This window comes from Callospermophilus lateralis, chromosome 10, assembly GCF_048772815.1.
Source record: "Callospermophilus lateralis isolate mCalLat2 chromosome 10, mCalLat2.hap1, whole genome shotgun sequence".
Classification (NCBI taxonomy): Eukaryota; Metazoa; Chordata; class Mammalia; order Rodentia; family Sciuridae; genus Callospermophilus; species Callospermophilus lateralis.
The window spans coordinates 111,256,860-111,279,198 of NC_135314.1; the positions used below are offsets into that span (position 1 = coordinate 111,256,860).

A 22,339-nucleotide genomic window follows, 5' to 3' on the forward strand; every position below is an offset into this window, starting at 1 on the left:
GCAACTATATGATTGAGTCTAATCTTACATTAACCTCTATGCTTTGTTCAGAAGCATTTGTAAAATAATCTATTTTACAAGGAATTATTTTAATGTTTCTGGTCTAACACAAATAATCGATGCACACGCATCTAAAGCCCTCTAATGGGGGGACTTCAAGTAAGTAAACATTTCTGCTTGGTAGCACAATTATAGCTATTACTAAAAAATAATGGTTTGGGTTTGTTGTTTCTTGTGTTTTGTTTTGTACTTCTAAACTTCCATTCAAATAGCCACACTTCTCCCTCACCTCCTTGCCTACAGGCTCTGTGGCTAATCAGCTCTTCAGAGGAGAGAGCTTCTGCTCCATCTGGCTAAGCCTCTACATAAAGCACCTTCCTTTCCAGTTAACTCCTACTAAAAGGTGGTTTGAGTTTTAAGATTCTGACTGGGGCTAGGAATGAAGAAAGCCAAAGAGGAGAGGCCCTCATTTTGAAAGAATAGAGAGTAATCTCTGGCATTTTTATAGTACCCAGTGTTCAAAGATAGTGCACCCTGTATCTAGCTGTCCAGCTGCAGGTAGAAAAAGAGTTGGAGTTTCAGCACTGCTGTCACTGGGGATGAGCTAGGAGAAGGGAATCCCATGTGGACAGTCTCCATGAGTAAACGCAGAGGGGTGAGCCTAAGGATGCAGCTGGAAAAGGAGGAGGCTGTGCACTGCTGAGGTGCTGGCTGCGGTAAGATGCCAATCCCAGAGTCAGAGTAGGAATGAGCCTGGAATACTGTTGATGGATTTGAAAACTAAAAAGATAAGTTTATGCTTATCTCAGGAAGCAGTGCTGTCACTGGGGTACTTTTAAAATGGCCACTTGGTGGGAACCTTGCTTGTGAAGATCTCTTTAGGTGCTATGTGAAGGGTGGCAGGACAAGTGGCAAGGACAGCTAATGTAGTTGGGGAATCTGCAGTCGTTCAGTTCTCTCTGCCTGCTCTGCCCAGTAAATGTATGCAGTTTGCACTTGCAGATACAGATATTTGTAAGAACACACCTGGCTCTGTGTTTATCTAGCATATAAACAGAATCATTTAGCAGAAAGTAGAGCTGGGTCACAACAGGCCTCAAGGAAAAATGGTCCTCAGGTTCCGTTTTATTTCTGTAGACTTTACCTATGAAATGACATCCTTCTCTGGTTTTAAATAAAGAAAATAGCTATTAAGTAGTTTTTAATAACCTTAAAATGTTTAGAGAAAATATTTGATTAAATTCTAAGATAAATTTCTTATCCAGAATGGAATACAAGCCAGTGATGAGGCAAAGCTCTATAATCCCAGTGACTACTGAGGCTGAGGCAGGAGAATCACAAATTAGAGGGCAACCTGGGCAAATTAATGAGACCCTGTCTCAAAAAACAACAACAACAACAAAGCATAAAGAAAATAAGGGTGCAGTGTGTGGGGCTGTAATTCAGTGATAAGTTCCCCTGGGTTCAATTCCCACCAAAAAATAAAAATAAAAAAATAATGGAATACATGCTGACTCTTTCCTTTTTCCCTTTCTTTCTTTTCTTGGTCTTTATTTAACCAACTTGGTGCTAAGTTCTGAAGGCAAGATAAATCAACTTTTGAGCTATTTGTAATATTTCTAGCTTAGGCCTTGATCCTAAGCAATAGAATTATAGTAACTGTTAAAATGAAATGTAGCTTGGAACATGATAAGCTGCTGATGTGTGTCTCTGTCCAGGAGAGATTGTATTTATTCTAGAAGAAGCTGCGTAGCACCCACTCTGCAAATATCTGTAATATTTTTAAAGTTGTACATCTGAAGAAGCTTGATTAAAATGAGCTTTTTAGTTGGTCCTCACAACCTCAAAGATCATTAGTGGTAACATCTCAATGCTTAAGGGAATTTAGTTTTAGCTTTGTATAGTCTTCCATTGCAATTAATAAAGATTAGATTGGGCTGGGATTGTAGCTCAGTGGTAAAGCATTTGCCTAGCATGTGAGCGTGTGAGGCACTAGGTTCGATCCTTATCACCACATTAAAAAAAATAAACAAAGGTATTGTGTCCATCCGTAACTTAAAAAAAAAAAAGAAGAAGAAGAAGAAGGTTAGATTCATCTTTTTTTTCCCCATGAAAATTATTAAACAGATGGGTCTTTTGGATCTCAAGCTGTGAAGTAGCATAGTGTTTTCAAGAACATAGTTTTGTGAACTGAATGCAAGTTCAATTTCTGCCACCATATTAGCTTTGTGAGTGAAGATAACACTAAAAATGAGAGCCTCGTTTGGAGTATGATGAGAGTTATATTAAGTGAGTTGGGTAAATGCTTTTCATGGAATTTGGAGCTTTATAAGCATACAATAAATAATAGCTATTTTTATTTTTCCCAAAAAAGTTTTTTTTTTTTTAACATTGAGTTAGTTAATTAACTTTTTAGTCTATGCAGATTTCACAGTTCATTGTTGCTATTTGTCATAATTTGCCCATGTTAAGGTGTGGACCTGGAGTGTCCCCCAACAGCTCATGTGGGGGACATGAAGAATGACTCCCAGGGCAGCCAGAGTCAGAGGTGGGCCTGTAGGCAGTGATGAGGGTTCCAACCTCAGATGTGGATTAATCCATTGATGACTGGATGAACCACTGGGTGGGTGGGACCTGATCATACTCGATAGGAACACTAAGACTGTTGTTGCCTTCAGCAAGCCCACAGACAGGTGGAGAGGACGAGTAACACATGAGAATTCCTTTGAAGATGGTAAGTGTGCTAGTGCATATATGCCCAGTCATTGCAAGGGTGTGTATGTGTGTGTGTGAGTTGAGGGGGATTCTGGAGGTGCTACCTCTTGAGCTGAGCTCTGAAAGAATATAGTTGAGTCAGAAAGAGGAAGTTATAGAGACAAAAGTGACTTTTAGATTTCTCTGCCTGTGCAGAGAAATAAGACATTTTTATTGATATCCATTAGAAAAATGACTCTGAATTGGACAAGTCACTTTACTTCACAAGGTTATTGTCAATATTGAATGATAGACTTCTGCTTCTGGTCTAGATGGAGTAGCAGGGATCCAGGTTCTTTGTGCCTGAACCAAGTAAAAATTAGACACAATATCTTGAAACAAGCTGTTAAGACAGCCAGTATTGAATATGAAGTGACTTCTGAGAGCTAGAAATGAGGAGAGACCTGGTGGTCTCAGTGCAGGTCATGGGGCACAGGAGGCCACAGAGTTTAGTGGTCTTGAGTAGAAGATAGAGTTTGAGACCAGGGAGGCCAGATCCCTGAAGGTTCACAGAGCAGGTAGCCAGCCCCAGGTTCCCCCATGGCCATTCAGCAGATACTAATCAGTGCACACTAGGGAAATGACCTGAGGTCCCAAAAGAGCCTCCAGAAGTGGCTGCAGACAATGTTAACTGGCAGTTTGAGGGTGGGAAAGGGCAGCAGTGCCTCTTCCCTGCAGCCAGAGTAGAAACCTCATGACCCGCAAAGCCTGCAGTTGAGTGCTTCACAGGGCCTTACCTCAGTGTGGAGCAGGGCCTCAGACTGAAGCCAGCCTGCCTAGTGGAGCCAGAGGTAAAGGGAGTTGGGCTGCCTGTGTATACCTGAATTCAGATGTTTGTTATTTGGTAATTAAAAATAAAATAAAACTTTAAAATCACTGTGTATCCAAAAAAAAAAAAGCATGATATGCTAACATGTTTTATTTTAATTCATTATATATGACAGCAGAATGCAATTCAATTCATACTACACAATAGAGCACAATTTTTCATGTCTCTGGTTGTACACAAAGTAGCGTCATACCATTCGTGTTTTCATACATGTAGTTAGGGTAATGGTGTTCATCGAATTCCACCATCTTTCCTACCCCCATGCTCTAACATATGTTAAGGAAAAACTCGGTTAGCTGAAATTGACCCAAAATTGAGAGAGTAATAGAATTAACAGTCAAGAACATTAGCAGAGTGTGCATCTGAGATGAAAAATATACTGAATGAGATTCATGAAGAGGAAAAAGTACAGAAAATGGGTTTGTGAAATAGAAAAAAGCGGAAAAAACTATCCAAAATGAAATGAGTAAAGGGAAGAAAAACTTAAAGAACTGTGGTGAAGTGTGGTACCGCTGTAGCAGCAAAATATACGATGTACATGTCATTGGAGTCACCCAAGGAGAGAAAGCAGGGAGCAGAAAACACTAAGAAATAATGACCAAAAATTTTTAAAAATCTGATAAAAACCATAAACCAAATCTAAAATGCTGAATGAACCTCAAGTATAAGAAACTTGAAGAAGACTGCATCAAGGCATATCATAGTCAAATTGGTTTTTAACACTGGTTATGAGAAGAGAATCTTAGAATTAGATAGAGGGAAAAGTCTTCGTTATTACATAAAAGCAACAAAGGTAGATGTGAAAACAGGTTACTCACTGGGAACAATGCAGACCATGAGACAGTAAAGCAGCATCTTTAAAATATTGAAAGATAAGTTGTAGACAATCAGAATTCTATACCCCAAGGGAACATCATTGAGAAATGAAGGTCTAATTAGTAGTTTTAAAAACATCCACAAAAACCAAAAAGTTCTTCATCAAGCAACCAGCACTATAAGAAATGTCACATAATGTCCTTTTAGCATTTTAACACACGGGTTGACATAATAGATAAAATGATAAATGATAAGTTAAAGAATATACATTAAATTCTAAAGCAACAACTTAAATAATGCAACAAAGAATTATAACTAATAAGCCAACAAAGCATGTAAAAACAGACTTGTAAAATACCCAATCTAAGACAAAGCAGAGTAAGAAAAACGAAGCAAAGAACATATGGGACCAAGAATCATATAACAATGTGGCAGATTAATAATTGCTTTGGGTCTGAAGACCTGAGTAAAAGGAAGTGGTTTTCCAGTTTGCTTAAAAAGGCAAGATCCAGCTGTGTGCTGCCTATATTAAAAAAAAAAAAAAAACTATTTATATGTAAAGATGCTAACAAGTAAACACAGTGGAAACATTTTTACTAGGCTAAAATGTAGTAGTATTAAGATGCCCATTCTTCCTACATAAATGTATAGACTCAATACAATCCCATGCATGATCCCCAAGGGCTTGCTTTTTTGTGTTTATTTGTTGCTGTGAAAGAAATTGACAGGCTTATTTTAAAAACTGGGAATGCCAACAAGCTAGAAAAGCTAAAACCTCTTTGAAAAAGAAGAAAACAGAGTATTCCACCTGATTTAGAGAGCTGTTACAAAGCTCTAGTAATGAAGACAGTGTAATGTTGGCATCCAGAGTGACAAGTAGATGAGAGGACCAGAATGGAAAGTCTAGAAAGACTCATGTGGATGTGCACATGGCACACTGGCTTTTGAGAAAGGTGCAGAGACAGTGAAGAAATGATGGCTGTTTCCTCAAATGTGCTGGAACAACTGGGTAGCCACATACCAAAATAATAAAGAGTATGGTTTTCAGTGTGTACCTTGCATGTATACAAAATTAACTAAAAGTGTTTAATAGAATTAGATGTAAAACATTCATAAAGTGGAGGTTACTTTCCAGATCTGGCCAGTCTAAGAGCATGTTTAGCCCCAGAATTGTAGTTCCTTTCCACATTTCATAAATAAAACTTAGTAAAATATATCTGTGTAAGTATATGTTTTCAGAATGAAATCATATTCATTTACTGGCGCAAATGTTTTTTGAAAAATTTTTCTTCTGAAAAAATTCTCCCCTGAAATATCTCATCCAACATAGTGCCAGTATTTTTCTGTTGAAGGACACCTGCTGTTTATAAGGGCCCTCCTGTTGGTGTGCTCTCTGCCTTCAAGGGCCCTTGGTCGCTGTGCTTTCTAACTCAGTGCAGACCATGAGACAGTAAAGCAGCATCTTTAAAATACTGAAAGAAAAATTGCTTATGGCCTGCTGGTCGGAATATCATTTCCCCTTTGCCATTCTGGTTATATGGTATTGCACAAAGTTTCGGGTTTCTACTCTGGCAGGTAATTGGCAGAGATGACAAACTCTCTCCAGGCTCACCTGGCCCAGCAAAGTACTTTGTTCTGCGGAGTAGTGGTCTTCATGACGATTTAAATTCTTGTGAAAAACTAACAGGTTTTATGTGGCGGGGTTCACGTGTCTGCTTGGGCACAGTGCTTGGTGCTCTGTTGGCTGTTTCCTTTTGCTGGGGTACCTGCTTCCTAGCTTTCTACTCTCTGTGTTCCCAGTCCTGATGTCAAAAGCATTTCCAGTTCCTCAGCATGAATATATTATAAGTATATATATATTATAAATCCAGAAAGTGCCCATTTTTTGTTGATGTTTTGCTATGGTATTTCAATTTGATATCATATATTTTCCATACCTCCTAATATTATAAAGCATGCTTGCCTACATTCTCCCTAAAAAAACATAATATAAAATTTTCTTTTTTGTTTATGGTGTCCTCTCATATCCAATCAGGCTTTTCCTTTTACCTATTGTCTGTTTCTGAAAGATGATCCCTCCTACACAGCCTTTCTTCTGCTGTGTCAGCCCAGGTCCCCTCATCTCACCCAGAGTTTTTAAATCGCCACCTAACTGAGTTCCTTGCCTCCAGTTACATTTGTTTTTTTGTTTGTTTATTTTTGTATCACTGGGGATTTTATCCAGGACCATGTGCATAGTAGGCAAATACTCTGCCACTGACCTACACCTGCAAATTTTTTAGTTTTATTTTGAGACAGGGCCTCTCTAAGTTATTGAGACTGGCCTGTACTTGCCATTGTCCTGCCTCAGCCTTCACAGCCACTGGGATCACAGCCATGTGCCACCTTGTCCAGCTGTCCCGTTCCTTTTGACTCATCCTCAGATGCACTGCTAGAGCAACCTATCAAAGCAAAGATCTGCTCTCACCACACTCTGTTTAGATTCTGGGTCTCTTCATCTCCTATGTCAGAGGTTGACTACTATGGATAAAATGAACACAAATGGGCCTTGTGTGTCCCAATAAAATTCATTTACAGAACCAGCTGGTCTGAGTGTTGGGTTGTTAGTTCTTGTCATGCCTCCTCCCTCCCTCAGTGTACCTAACCATTCTCCTCTCTGGCTTCTTTCAGTTGTTTTGGACCATTCAAATTCTTCCACTTTTCCAAGCATTGCATATTCTTTCTAAATCCAGTTATTTAATTCAAGCTGTTTTTTTATAATATAGCAAAATATTTAAATATATTGTGTTAATTCTGAGATGATTTTTATGTTGTTTATTTAAGTTATTTTTGTACTTTCTTGCTTATATCTTTACAAATGTATTACCATGTATAGTCTTAATGAAAGGTCTTTCATTAAAGTCGTGATGTTGATACAATCTGTGTTGTATTTTGGATACCATTAATACATTATCTAAAAACCTCAGAATGAGGTTACAGGTTGGAAAGTAGCAGTTCAGTGTCTACTTTATCCACTGTGTTCAGTCTTCATTTCAGAATAGCTAGTGGGGCAGCAGTACAGAAGTTACATTGCTTCTATCTTCCACAGAGCTGTTTTTTTTTTTTTTTTTCATATTTAGTTAGAAAAGCAGAAAGCGTTTAGTTTGGGAACCAACTTGCCTGAGGTACTAGATGTCAAATTGTTATTGTATTTAAATTCTAACAGGCCATTCACATGTTTCCTTATTCACAGAAAACACAACTGAAGAATACATTGTTAAATGTGTGGGGTTTTCCTCATTATTAAATTTGGAGTTATTTGTGTTATGCTGATTGGTATGGTTTTAGGATATAAAACAATTCCTTTTCCTTTAAAAAAAAATTTTAAAAAGAACTTCACCAATGCTTTATCTTGTTGTTGAGAGCTGTTATTTGACAGTGAAAATGAGAGAACATAAGCATACTATTGTGGTGGAATTTTGTGAAATTTGGATAGGCAGTGTTTTTGTTATGAAATTCTCTAAAATCCTTAATAAATAATAGTGCATTAATCTAAAGCTCTTTTTTTTGGTTGATTTTTAGCCACCAGCTGAGCAGGCCAAAGCCAGACTACAGCTTGTTCTTGAAGCTGCTGGTAAGTATTGAAAGTTAACTTGTATTAAATGAAAAAGTGACTCTTAGACTGGTAGCAAACTTTTATAAATTAAGTCAGAGAGAACATTCCTATTTTACAAATCCCCACAGATAATATGTATGGCCAGGTATTACCTGAAATACTTATTACTATGGAATAACACTAACTATAATTCTAAAAGTGATAGTGTTTTTTAATTGGTAAAATTGGCATTAATTTTATTAATTTCATTTTGATGAAGTCCCATTCATTTTATCTTTTTGTGATATTTATAAGAATTCTTTAACCCCACATGATGATTTTCTTCTACATTTTCCTCTAAAAATTTCACAGTCTGTTCTTAATTTTGAATAAGATATTACAGGTTAAGATCAGACCACCAAATGATAGTCATTATACTTTTAGTATTCATTAAGGAAATAAACATGTGCGTATTGATTCAGGTATCTCTTCATTAGCTCTTTATATTTCCATTTAGCATGTCCATAATCTGTCCATAAGATTGGGAGCACCAGTGTGAATGGCGATCCACTAACTTCCTGAATCACTAGAAATAATTTACCATATAGATATAAGAAGTGATAAGTGTTTTAACTCTTAAGTTTCTTTAACTTTGACTCTGTCTTTTTGTCACTCAATATTATTTTAAATATCATAACTATTTTATGTTTTCCTTACTCATTTTATCTTTACGCAGAAAGCTTGATTTTTTAAAATTTTGATTGCTATTGAGTTTTTCAAGTGTACAACAGGATAAAGCTAATTAATATGATCGTTATTTACATAGTATACGTACATTCCTCGATGGCATTTTACATTGAAAACAAATTTCCACTTCATATTTTTAGTATTAACAGATGCTTTCTTTAAAAGAAAATGTTTACATTGCCTCACTCATAGAACATATTTTTCCATGAATATAATTATAAAGGGTTTTACTTAATACTTTTGTACAGTTTTCATTATTAAAAGAGATTTAACAGTCCAAAGCTCACATTATGTAACTTTCCTGTGCCTGTCCTGGTTGTCACCTCCTGCTTCCATGTTAACAGTCTAAGTTGTATGAAGGATAAAGGGCTAGGTTCTCTGGATTTGAGAAGCATTCAGAACTGTGGCAGTTTTCAGATTACAAGCTGATTCTGGTCTGGTTAAGTGAAGGATGAGCCTTAGATGAACAAGAGTCTCATTTAGTCCTTTGTCTCTAGCACCGCCCTTTCCCCAGCAGCACTGGAATGAGCACCTTCACACACACCATTACCACATTTCAGATTACTTTTCGCTGCCTGGTCGCTACAGAAAGGAATCCATGAGGGGAGCAGGCTTTTTTTTTTTTTAATTGTAGAGGTACACACAATATTTTTGTTTATTAATTTATTTTTTTAATGTGGTGCTGAGGATCAAACCCGAGCCTCACACATGCTAGGCAAGCTCTTTCCCACTGACCTACAACCCCAGCACCAGAAGCAAGCTTTTAATCATCATGCTGAAATGGTTCACAGAACACCATGCTCTTTCCATGGCCTCTGGCTAGGTGACCATTTCACCAGGCTTTACCTTTCAGTGCTAGCTCTGTGAAAATATTGCTTTGTAATATGATGGGATGTGTTAGACCTCTTTGAAAACCATCCAATATTATTTTTACGAGAACCTGTTGCCTTGGAGAGGGCAAGCAGGTAGGTGGATGCGTTTCAGTTCCAGTTTTGGTGTTTCAGTTCCCTGTTTTGGTGATGAATTGAAGGCATTCCTTGTATTGTGAAAAGTAAAATTATAAACCAAATAAAGAGAGTGGGAAGAAGAAGAATTTCATTCCAGGCTGATAAGACTTGCAGTTAAGAGTCTACCCTAGTTCTAGGATTGTTGTCACATTGGAGTTCACCTGAATTCCCAAGAAACACACCCTTGACTTTAGGACCTTAGAAGTTAGCATGAAGAAAGACTTTGGGCTTTATACAGAATTCACTCCAGCCTTACAGTTACCATAACTTAGTAGATAGGGCTCATATATAGAAATCATATGATTAGAGTTGGTCTTTTAACAGAACCATGAGTCCCAGAAGGAACTTTAATATTCAGTTATTGTATTGTCATTGATTATATTAGTAAATATTACTAATGTTAGCAATTTGGGATTGAAAACTATTTACATGATTATTTCTCAGGCACCATTTGATACTTCTATTCCTTGGCTCATAATTAATTTATTGGGTCTTATTTACTACAAAATGACTTTTATACTTATAAAATTCTGGTTCTAAGGTTCTATAAAGTGGACCCACAGTCTTTTCTAACTTATTTTATAGAATTCATAATTTTAATTTATAACTATAATTGTTCTTTGAGGTACCCAATTTGTTTCTACCTGGAAGTCTTTGTTCACTTTGTTCATCTTTTTTTTTTTCTCTTAGAAGTATCTTTCTCCTTTCTTTTTCTCTCTCCAAATACTTCAAGATCCATCTAAAATAAGATTTCCATGATTCTTGTGGTAGTCAGCCTTTTTTTTGCTGTGTCCAAAAACCCAACAAGAACAACTTACAGGGGAAAAAAAGGTTATTTTGGCCCACAATATCAGAGGTTCAGTCAGTGGTAGACCATTTCTCTTGCTGGGTCTGAGGTGAGGCAGAACATCATGGTGGAAGGACATGGTGGAGGAAGGCTGCTCAGCTCCTGGTAGCCAGGAAGCAAAGGGTGGGCAGGGAAGATGTTCCCTTCCAGGACACACCCTCCTGAGTCACTGGGACTACAGGTGTGGCCACTGTACCTGCCTCTCATAATTTTTAACACATAATTTTGTTTAAAATCTCCTTCATATTTTTCTTTTGATAGAGTCAATATATACATGGGACCTTTAAAATTATAATTCTAATGTCATAAGGAAAAGTAGAAATTTCTTTTAGTTCATGGTGGAGAAACAACTTATCTGAAAATCTCAATAATATTCATCATCTGAACAGTTTCTACAACCCTTTATATTATGATTAAGTTTTCAAAGCACTATCATAATTTTTTTACTTTGTGACTTATATCACCATAGGGTGAATTAATTAACTCCATTTTACAAGTATCCTGGAAGGCCAAGTGATTTGAGGGAAATTGTGCAGCCACAATGGCAGAGCCAAGTGCAAACTCAGTGATTTCCAACTCTTGAGCTATTTCTGTCCATAGATGAATCTCCTTGAGTTATGTTGGGCAATAGGAATATTACCAAATACTTATCCTGTTCTGTTAGACTTAGTTCTGCAATTACCTTAAAATAATTTCTATCCTTAAGTAAGCCTTCCATTCTGAAGTAAGTTTAATTCACTTTATATAAAAGGATTTATGTTTCATTCAGGGAAAAAAAAAACTACTGTGTGTTGATAATAGCTAAATTTATAACTGAGAAATCTAGGGTGGTGTTTAATGCTCACTCATGACTTTGTATTAAACCTAGCTGTGTACATGCATTTCAGTGATTGTTCCTGAAATAGAAACTGGTTAAGTGTTCTAAAAGCACAGATTAGTTATATGCATACGGACATAGACCTAACTCATAAGCTTGGCTTAGGAATACACCATAAGTGCCTGGCTGCTAAAACATGCCCTCTTAGTTATGCATTAAGCACCTGGAAGCCAAGTGCTGATCCTTTCTCTTCACAGCCACATGGTCTTAGAAGCCCCAACACTTCTCTAAAATCCAGTCTGGCATAAAGTATTTGTGGTCCCAAGAATGAGAAATGAGATTGCCTTGGTAGTATACTGTTCCCAGACCACAGAAAGCTACTCTACCCTCATTTACAGGTGACAGAGGTTTCTGTAGATTTCTGACTACTGATCTGCTGACTGAGAAATCAGCTGATTTGTTATTGTTTTCTGGGAGGAGAGAGACAAAACAATAAAACAGAGCAAGTGATTGAAAGTTAATTTCTGTTTCATATGAACAGATGTTTTTCACTTTTCTTTTTTCCCAGGTGAGCTACCTTGATTGTGTGTTGGTAGTCTAGGTTTATATCTGACTGCACTAATGAACTTTGGAAATCTCGGTAAATAGATCACTTTTCTTCATTGTTCTTCAGTTTCTTCATCTGTAAATGGTGGTATTAATATACATTAACTAAGGGAGTCATTGTTATGGAGTTAGAGTTAATTCTTAACTCTGAGCATACCTGTTACAAACCCAGTGTTCAATAAATGGTAGCAGTTAGTGTGAAAGGCATTGTAGTGTGGTCAGTTCTCAAGTCAGATAGCCTTGGCGACATTCTGAGCTCCACTGGTGTTGACTGATGGCAAAGTTGTTAAAGCTTACTGAACTTGAATAATATGTACTTGCAGTTTTTATGAGACCTAAATAAATTACTGTTGCTAAAGTCTTTAGCATCTCTCACATAACTGAGCATTATATAAATGTTAACTAGTAGGAGTAGGAATAGCTTTTTACAGCATCCCCGAGAGGCTTTATTAGGTTATTAAAGAAGAGAAATTGAGTCACACATCCTCCTCACGCCAACATGCATAAACAGAAGATGTTATGAAGAATTAAGAATAGTGCTTTTAAAAAGAAATGAATAAAACTTCAGGTAATTTAATTGACTTGGAAATTGACTAAAACTGTTTTTTTTCATCAAGTACAGTTTTTGCAAATTTCAGAAAATTCTACATGAAATCAAATATTTATATTAATGCAAAATCAAATGGATAATACTAATTTAACTTCCACTTTCCAACAATGGACATGATTTTGGCTTTATGTTAATCCTGAAAGATAAACTAGTGCTTCCTAAAGAGAATTATGAAGCAACTTGTTTTAAAACATATGAGTAATTTGTTTTAGTATCAGTTAAACATTTATATTTGAATGGTTATCATTTACCCCTAGTGATATTTAGCAAGAGGAAAGCTATTAGCGAGAGTCTGGCAATATCACAGCAACCTGCCCCGTCTGAGCAGATGTTAAGCAGACAGGAGTTGCATGTTAATTTTGAGAGGGTGGTATGTTCAAGCCTAGCTGAAGTATGCTGCATGTGGGCTTGCTGGACTCAAGCACAATGCTGGATCTCTTGGGAGAATTTTAAAGCTAAACCTCTTTCTTTGGGGTCCTCTATATGGACTCTCTCAAGTCAGTATAAAGCAGATCATCCCTAGGCTAAAGCCCTTCAGCTTTTGTTATTGGGCTCAGTAGACCTGTAATTAGGCCTCCTGGCAGGCCTTGCGGGCCAGTTAATGGTCATATGGAGCTTCTGCAAGGCAGACTGGCTTTGTGTAAATCCGGGTAGGGATATGTTCATGGGTCACTTCCTACCAGGACTGTGCTTTGTCCTTAGGCCCTGCGGCTGACAGAGAGCAGGTTCCCTTGACCGTGGGCTGTTCAGCGTGGTACTCAGAATCTACTCCTCTAATCCCCAGTGTAAACAGAGGATTTAGGAGGGCTTCTGTCACTTAGAGTTGCCAATTCATTGAGTGTCTGTGGATGTGTTCCCCAACTTCATTACTGAAGACTGACAAGTGGGGAAGATTTGGGCACTCGTTTGTCTATCAAATATGCAGGTCTTTTTTCTATGGTTTCGGAGTCATTGTAAATAATTTATCTGGAATTACAAAATGAGGGTTTTTTTTTAAAGAATTAATCACCTTTTAATATTTTTATGTTTAAGCTGTTAAAAATTTTGGACCAATAGTTTTTTCCTATAGGGGAAAAAATAGGTCTATTTTTTGATAAGCATAAAATAATATCTCATAAAGTAATTTACCAAAAAGTGATTGATGTAGATTTTAGATGTTAAAGAAATAATTAATTCAAAACTTTTTTTAGACCATACTTTTTATCTTAAGTAAAACTTATATTTTAGTGTAACAGCTTTTGAGAGAACTATCAAATCATTTTATAAAATGCTTTAAGTGTGATTCATGAGGTATTTAAAGTTATGAGTGTCATTTATTGAGAATGTACTATAAGTACTTTATATGCATTTTTATGTATAATATTTTTAATAATTGATCCATGTTTTTTAGCCAAGAAAAATATTTAGCTTTTAAGAATAATTGAGATTCCCTTTTCCCTTTTATTTAATCTGTTTTTGCTAGGTTTTCTTTTTATGGCTTGGATTATATTGGGATTAGATTCCAAAATACATGGCAGTCCTAAGTGCATACCACAAAGATGGAACTGCCAGTTACCTTCCCATGAGCCAGTCTTTCTTTTAGGGACAAATCAAATGATGAATACTTTCTAAGTCTCATCTAGCAAATCATTGCTCAGTGTTTTGCATTTTGTGATGTAAAAATGGTTCGTGACAGATGTGGCTGAAAAGACCACATACGTAGACTGTATGATTTTAGTCTGGTGGAACTAATAGGATCACTCATTACATTTTAGACCCCGGGGTTTCTTTTTGCTTTCATAATAATGATTTTTTAAAAAATGTTAAATAGAGTGGTCCTTTTTCTGTGTTAGTTCAGCATCTTCTTGTAAATTAGAAAGAGTTGATGGCAACACATAATTTCCTCTCCTCCACAAAATCCATTCATTAATGTTTTACTGTGAGCTCTTTTTAATTCGTTATTCTGTCATCCTATAAAAGTTAAAATTTTTATAGAGGATTTCTTTGAATTTTATTTAGCAAAATTAGAAAGTATATTCCTTAGCGAGTCTAAAACCTGTAGACTTAGTTGAGCTATATAGTAACATTTACAAATGTTAAGTAATTTATGGTGACAAAACTGAAAGACATGACTTAGCAAGAAGTTACAGTCTCACACATAATAAGGAGAATGGCCCAAGTGTAACTTGACCTTTTTATCTTTTTAAAAATGTACGTGGTAGGTTTAATAGAAGTATTAATGTATTTGTGACATTTTGGACTTTAAAAATAGTTCCTGAACAATGTGGATGATTTCATCCTGTTTTTTTTTTGTTTTGTTTTGTTTTTGTTTTCATTTTGTTTTGTTTTGTGGTGCTGGGGATTGCAAGGCAAGCACTCCATTACCGATGAGTTATATCCCCAGCCCCCTTCATCCTGTTTTAATACCAACCAATAATTAACATTTCCTTTGAAGAAGTGTCTAGGATGATGTACGTCAGGATGCCAGTAGTGGTTCTTGTCCCTGAACAGTGGGATTAACGTATTCAAACAGTCTTCAGCTTGTGTTTGTTTTCTCATTGTTCTGTGGTTGGGAAGAGAACCTAAAGAGGTCTAGAAAAGAATGAATTTAAACTTCATAAAATTCAACCAGTAAGTCAGTTTTCCCCCATCCTAACCTTTGTGACCACCAGTCTGAGGGTATCATTCCAGTTTTGCTGCTTTCAGAATGCCTTGCAAGTAGAATCACACAGGACAGGGTCTTTTGTGTCTGTGCTCTTTCTCTTGGCCCACTGCTTTTTAGATGTGCCCTTGTTGTGAACATCAGTTGTTTTTATTGCTAATTGTTTGGCTTTACCAGTGTGTTTATTTTTTCAGCAGTTGGTAGATGGGTGAATTGTTTGCAGTTTGTAGTTTTCATGCCTAAAGCTTACATAAAAGTTTATGCACAAGTTTGTTGAAACACATATCTTCATTTGTTTTGGGTCAGTACTTAGGAAAGGGATTGGTATGGAGGAGGAATTGGTTTGGGATTGCTTGGCTTGTATAGTAAGTATAGGTTTAACTTTTTTAAGAGACTGGCAAAACTGTTTTTCAGTATGTTTCACTGTATAATTCTGCACACTGTATATAAAAATGCACTTGTTTCATATTTTTGACATCCCTCAGTGATGTTGGCCTTTTGGATTAATTTTAGTCATCCTGTTGGGTACATTGTGTTTCATTTGACTTTCATGTGACTTTCTATGATAACTAATGATTTTGAACATCTGTGCATGCAAACATTAATCATCTTAGGCTTTTAGAAGATATTTACTTATTTTTTTTTGCCCATTTTAAAATAAATTCTTTGTGTTATTGAGTTGTGGAGTTATTTATATATTCTATATTTTCTTCCAGTCTCTGCCTTGTCTGTTGATTTTCTTAAATATTTTTGTTGAATTAATAACAATGTGCAGTAATATGCCTCTTTTTAGTGAGCAGTTCTTTGATTTTTGATAAATGTGAATAGTCAAGTAGCAATGCCAAGGATCATGGTGTGGGACAATTCTGCCACCCCCAGAGTCCCCTTTTCTGTAAGCCTCTCCCAGCACTCCAGTTCCCATCAACCACTGATCTGTATTTTGTCTCTCAGTTTGGCTTTCCCAAGGTGTCATTTATATGGAATCATATGACGTGTGACCTTTTGAGTCTGGCTGCTTATATTTAACATAATTAGTCTCATTTGTATTTCAATCATGTTATTGCATGCACCTGTGGTTTATTTCTTTTTTATTGCTAAGTGGTATTTCATTGTATGAGTTAAGTAATTGAAGAATGCTGTTGTTTCTAACTTGGGGTGCTTTTGATTTAGACCACTATAACATTCTCATTTCAAATTTCATGTGAATATAAATTTTTGTTTCTTTGGTCATTGCCTAAAACTGGTGTTGCTGAGTAGTATAAAAAGTTTATTGTTAGCATTATGAGGACATGCACTCTCTTTTCCACAATAGCTGAACCATTTTTGTTCCCCACATGATTACCCAAGAAATCATGTTGTTCCACATCTTTGCTGTTTTGTGCTAGTGTCAGTTTTTGGTTTGCTCTGGTCAATCTTGTGGGTGTGTAGAGGAATCTCAGTGTGGTTTTAATTTTCATCTCCTTCATGAATGATGTTGAGCACTCTCAGTGCTTATTTGCTATCACAGATCTTTGCCCATTTGGAAAAACTTAGGTTGTTTGCCTCAGTTTGCTGAGTTTTAAGACTTACGTACATGCTGCAAAAGGTTTTTTTTTTTTTTCATGCATGTGATTTATAGATATTTATTTGTCAGGGTTTTTCCCTTATGTTGTACTTTGGTGGGGGGTTGGGGGGTGGGGGTGTTGGGGTTTGAACTCAGAGCCTTGTACACGCAAGGCAAGCACTCTACAAACTGAGCTATATCCCCAGCTCTCTAGTATACTTTTATATTATCATTTCTATCTTGAGAATACAAAGATTTGCTCCTAGGTTTTTTCTTTGTTAAGATTTTACATTTAAATCTATGATCCCTTTTAATTAATTTTTATATATGGTGTGAAGTATGAATTGAATTCTTTGTTGTTCATGTGAATATCTAATTATACCAGTATCATTTATTGAGAGATGTCTTCTTCCACTGAATTGTCTTTGTATCTTTGGAAATATCAGTTGACCATGTGAGAGCAGGTCTGTAGTGAATTATCTACTCTGTTATTTGACCTCTCTGTCCCTTGCTCAGACTGCATTGCCTTCATGACTGTCATTCTGTCCTGTCTTGAGGTCAGTCAATGAGTCTTCCAACTTTGTTCTTTTTAGAATGCTCTAGGTATTCTGGTTCTTTTCCTTTTCTATATAAATTTTACCATATATTTTTGATTTCTAATTTTTTTTAAATTCACCTAGGATTTTGATTAGAATCATACTGACTTTAATTTCAGTTTGGGGGAGAATTGACATCTTAACTGTATTGTCTTCTAGTCCGTGAACATGTTATAGCCTTTCATTAGTTTAGTTCGACTTTGATTCCTGTCAACAAAATTATCTTGTTTTCAGCATATATTTCTTGCATTTATTTGTTAAATCTATCTATAAGTATTTCATGATCTGGGATCTCATGGTGAATAGTACATTTTTGTTTAGTTTCCTTTTTCAGTTCATTGTCACTGTGAAGAAATACAATTCTGTTGCAGTTTTGTAAAACTCAGTGATTATTAGTGTTTGAAGTTTCACTGGGCTTTTCTGCATAGACAGTCAGCCTTTAACCATTAAGAAAATTACTGTGACCTTTTCATAGATGCCCATTTGATGCCAGGAGTGTGCTGCTCCTACTTCACTCTGAATTTTTATCATTTTGTCAAGTGCCTTTTCTTCATCTGTTCAGATGATCTTTTGTATTTTCTCCCTTCTTTACATGTTGCATTTCTTGATTGATTTTCACATGTTAAACCCATCTTGTTTACACTCTAGGAGAACTAGCACTTGAACATGATTTAGAACCATTTCTGTGCATGATTCACTCTCTTAAGGTCTATCAACTTTGTGTTCCCTAGTAATTTGCATGGTAGCTTTGCTTATTGATATTTGACTGGATGAATGGGTTAATTAATGAATATTACCAGTAACCTGGGCAGATGTGTATAATATACCATTGAAGTTAAATCTTGGGGTTAAAAGGTAAACATTTTTGAGAGTGGGTACTGGTGGTTGAAGCTGGAGGTTCTCTACCACTAAGCTAGCTTTTGTTTGTTTTTTATGTATTTATTTTTGAGACAGGGTCTGGCTGAATTGCTGAGGCTGACCTTGAACTTGTGATCTTCCTGAGGCTCCCCAGTTGCTAAGATTATAGGTGTACACTACCATGCCTGCCATTGGATTCTTTTTCTTACAGGGAGTGGTTTATATATTGTTCCAAAATAATTTCTCCAACATTTTCAATCAGCAGTGCTTAACTCATTGCTGGCAATTGTTTTTATTTATTAATGTTTTTTAAAAAAATTATTGGTACATATTAATTATATAGAATAATGGGTTTTATTTTTGCACATTTGTAAATGAATATAACATCATTAGATCAGTCTCATTGCCCAGTCTCTTCCATATTGGTTTCCTCCGTCTTCCCCCAACCCTTTTTCCTTTGTCCTAATGGTCTCCCTTCTACTCTCATAAGACCCCCCTCTACAAACACTTCTTTTTTCCCTTTGTCTTCCATATGTGAGAGAAAACATTTGATTGCTATCTGAGTCTGGCTTACTTCACTTCACATGATGCTGTCCAGTTGCATCCATTTTTCTATAAATGACATGTTTATTCTTTATGGTGGAATAACCCCATTGTATATTGATAACACGTTTTCTTTATGAATTCATCTATTGATGGACACCTAGGCTGGTTCCATTGTTTGGCTGTTGTGAATCATGCTGCTATAAATAAGGTATACATGCATCACTGTAGTATGCTGACTTTAATTCTTTAGAATAAATACCAAGGAAAGAAATTAGCTGGGTAAAAAATACAATTTTAAAATATACATGCTACTAAGTTTAATAGCAATAATTTTGAAGTAAGCTGCCTCTGTGTTCCCTTATGAACTATAAGCACCTAATTTGTGTAGGGCTTTTAAATTAAAACAAACAAACAAAAACACTCTTAAGGATGGCAGTTTCCCGCATTTTTTTCCTGTAAAATACTTGTATTTTTATCTTTTAAAAAATCTTCAAAATTATAGACTACATACCAAACCACAAACAACATATTTACTAATAAAATTGTGAAATATATGAAAACTTACAGACTCTGGTCAAAAGAAATTGATAAAATAAAATGGCATAACATACAAACCCAGAGCTATTAATTAAATATGACATTACTAAATAGTAAAACATTATTTATAATGCAGCACATATGTCTGTGCTACCATTTGTAAGGGTGTGCTATTTTATGTTTTTGAAATTTGTTATTTTATTGAAACAAAAAAGTAACACACTCAAAGTAGTTTTAGGATAGATTTAATCAATTAAAACAGTATTTCAAATGTGTCCCTCCATAAGTTAAAAATTACAGTTTTGGTTATGGCTAAAACAAAAACAATACTCTTCAGAAGAATATAATAAAATGCAGAGTCTTTACAACAAAATATTCACAATGCCTAAGATGTAATCAAATAATTATTCAGTATCCATCATGAAGATGTGACCCACAGTCAAAGAAAAGACAAACAACCAACTTTGAGATTACTTACATACTGAGATTGCAGGTTTGAGGCCAGCCTGGGAAATTTAATGAGAGACTGTCTCAAAATGAAAAAGAAAAAGGACATGAATGGTATCTCAGTGGTAAAGCACCCTGAACTCAATAATAACCCCTCCACAAATCCTTTAATACAGCTATTATAACTGTACTCAATAGAGTAACTGAAAATATAATGAATAGAAATAGAAAATATCAGCAGAGAGACATATGAAAAAGAACAAAAATAATTTTAGAGCTGAAAAATAAGAGAAAATTAAGAAATACATGGCCAATGAATATGAAGACTAATATGACAGGCTAACAGGGATTATCCAAACTGAAAGCCCAGGGGGAAAAGATTGAAGGAGGAAAAGGAGGAGGAGGACTGAGAGGAAGAGGAAGAACAAGAAGAAATGAAGGAGAGACCTTCAGGGACCTGTGAGGATGTACCCAAGATCTAATATTTAAAAGAGGAAAGAGAGAACTAGGAAGATTCAAGAATTTATGGCAGAATAACTCCCCAAACTCCCAAGAGGGAACTCAGATCCCAGCCCTACTGTATTTTTGGAGCTTGGGCTGCAATCATGTGGTCTTTTTGGCATGGCCAGCCCCCAGAACTAATGCCATTGGATAGGGTTGCCCCACCCTGAGTCAGCCTGTCAGGTGTATCTGAATAAAAGTAATTCCTGTGGCTCTGGCTTCTGGGGAGCTGGAGACACAGGCCTGGCCCCATTTCTTCCTACACAAAATTCTTCCTCTTGCAGCTGTCAGATAAGTATTAAATATCCACTGTTGTGATTGTCTTTGTATCCTTATAAATACTGTATCCTAACTGCTTAAATTTTTTTGGAGTTTAATGTTCATACTAAAGACAGTTTTTCCCTGCAGAGAAATAATCTTTTCTAGCCTTGTTTGTTAACTAAGTCTTCCTTCTCACTGCTGCTTTTGATGCCTTGTTTACAATTGATACATAGGGCTTTTTTTTATAATTTTTTTCTTTTAGTTATAGATGGACACAATACGTTTGTTTGTTTATTTTTATGTGGTGCTGAGGATTGAACCCAGTGCCTCACATGTGTGAGGCAAGCACTCCACCACTGAGCCACAACCCCAGCCCCTGATACATAGTTTTTAAACTTCTATCTGATTGATTAGAGTAAATTAGAAAATGATAGTAGAAAGGCTTAACTTGGTACTAGTAATTCCTGACAAGGTAGACATAGACAAATTATTAATAGGAGATAAAATAAACTCAGAAAATTATAGGAGAATATAATTTAGGTAAGCAGATCCCTATATATGGTCCCTTATATTTTATTCCAAAATTTACTGGCTACTTTGAGGGTCATAATGATGCTATGAGTCATTCAGGGAAGGATGAAGGAAGTTCAGCATTATCTGTTTAAGAAGGCAAGTAGGGCTGGGTGTGGTTGTGCACACTGGTCATATGAGCTATTCAGGAGGATGAGGCAGGAGGATCCCAAAATCAGGGACAGCCTAACCAGCTTACCTAGGCCCTGTCTGAAAATAAAAAGTGAAAATAGCTGGGACTTGTGATAGAGTACTTGACTAGTATGTGCAATGCCCTGATTCTGATCCCCAGAATCACAAAAGAAGATGTAGAGGTGGAGCAATATACTTTGAAGACTTTTAAAAAGAGTTTAGTGTGCTAACAAGGAAAGATGTTATCCTTCAAATAATTACAGCAAAACCAACACAAACGTCCAGAGTGATGCCAAACATCTGTTTTTATGGATGACTGCGTATGTGTATTTTTAGCATATATCCAGAAAGCCCTGGAAAAATACTCACCAAACTTAATGAGAAAGAGAACAGTAGGTAGCAGTGGCATGCCTTTATTTTCTGCTTTCTTGTGGTATTTTGGTTTCTCTAAAATAAGCTTGTATTTCTTTTCTAGTTGAAAACCTTGAAGACTGTATAGAAGTGTATGATATACTGTAGGAGGATGTGAGCCACAAACAAGTGATTTGCCTGTTGGAAAGTTCATGGATTAACTCCACAGTTAAATCATGAAACTTCATTCCCCAGAAGGCAGGTACATGTGGTGTGCCCTCCTTATCATGTGTTTGAGATTTTTAAAAATTAGCAATTATTGTTTTTAAGTAAAAGAGTTTAGTAATTGCATCTTTATACTCAAAAATATTTACTTATGCAATACTTTCTTTTTCATTTAAATTTGTTTTAACTGACTATAAAAACATAAAAATTACACATATTCATGGGTACCATGTGATGTTTTTGATACACGTGTACTTATTGACTGATGTGTACATCAGGTTAAACATAGCTGTCTCCTCAGCTTTTATTGTTTATGGTGAAACTTTCATAATTCCTTTTCTGGCTTTTTGAAATAGATATATATTATCATTATCTATAGTTACCTGCTGTGCAGTGGTACAAGAGAACTTCTTATGCCTGACTCACAGTAACTTATTACCCACTCACCATTTTTCCTCTGGCAATCAGCATTCTGCTTGAAACTTCTATGAGATCAGCTTTTTTTAGATCCTACATGAATGAAA

At 36.0% G+C, this 22,339-nt stretch overlaps 1 protein-coding gene across 1 annotated transcript in view; it reads left to right on the forward strand.

Annotated features, from left to right (window-relative positions):
- Positions 1 to 22,339, forward strand: part of Rsrc1 (arginine and serine rich coiled-coil 1) — a 371,119-nt gene that overhangs the window by 221,406 nt on the left and 127,374 nt on the right. The window contains exon 6 of the mRNA XM_076867056.2: positions 7,961 to 8,012. Within this exon, the coding sequence (XP_076723171.1) occupies positions 7,961 to 8,012 (52 nt within the window). The remainder of the gene's footprint in view (positions 1 to 7,960; positions 8,013 to 22,339) is intronic.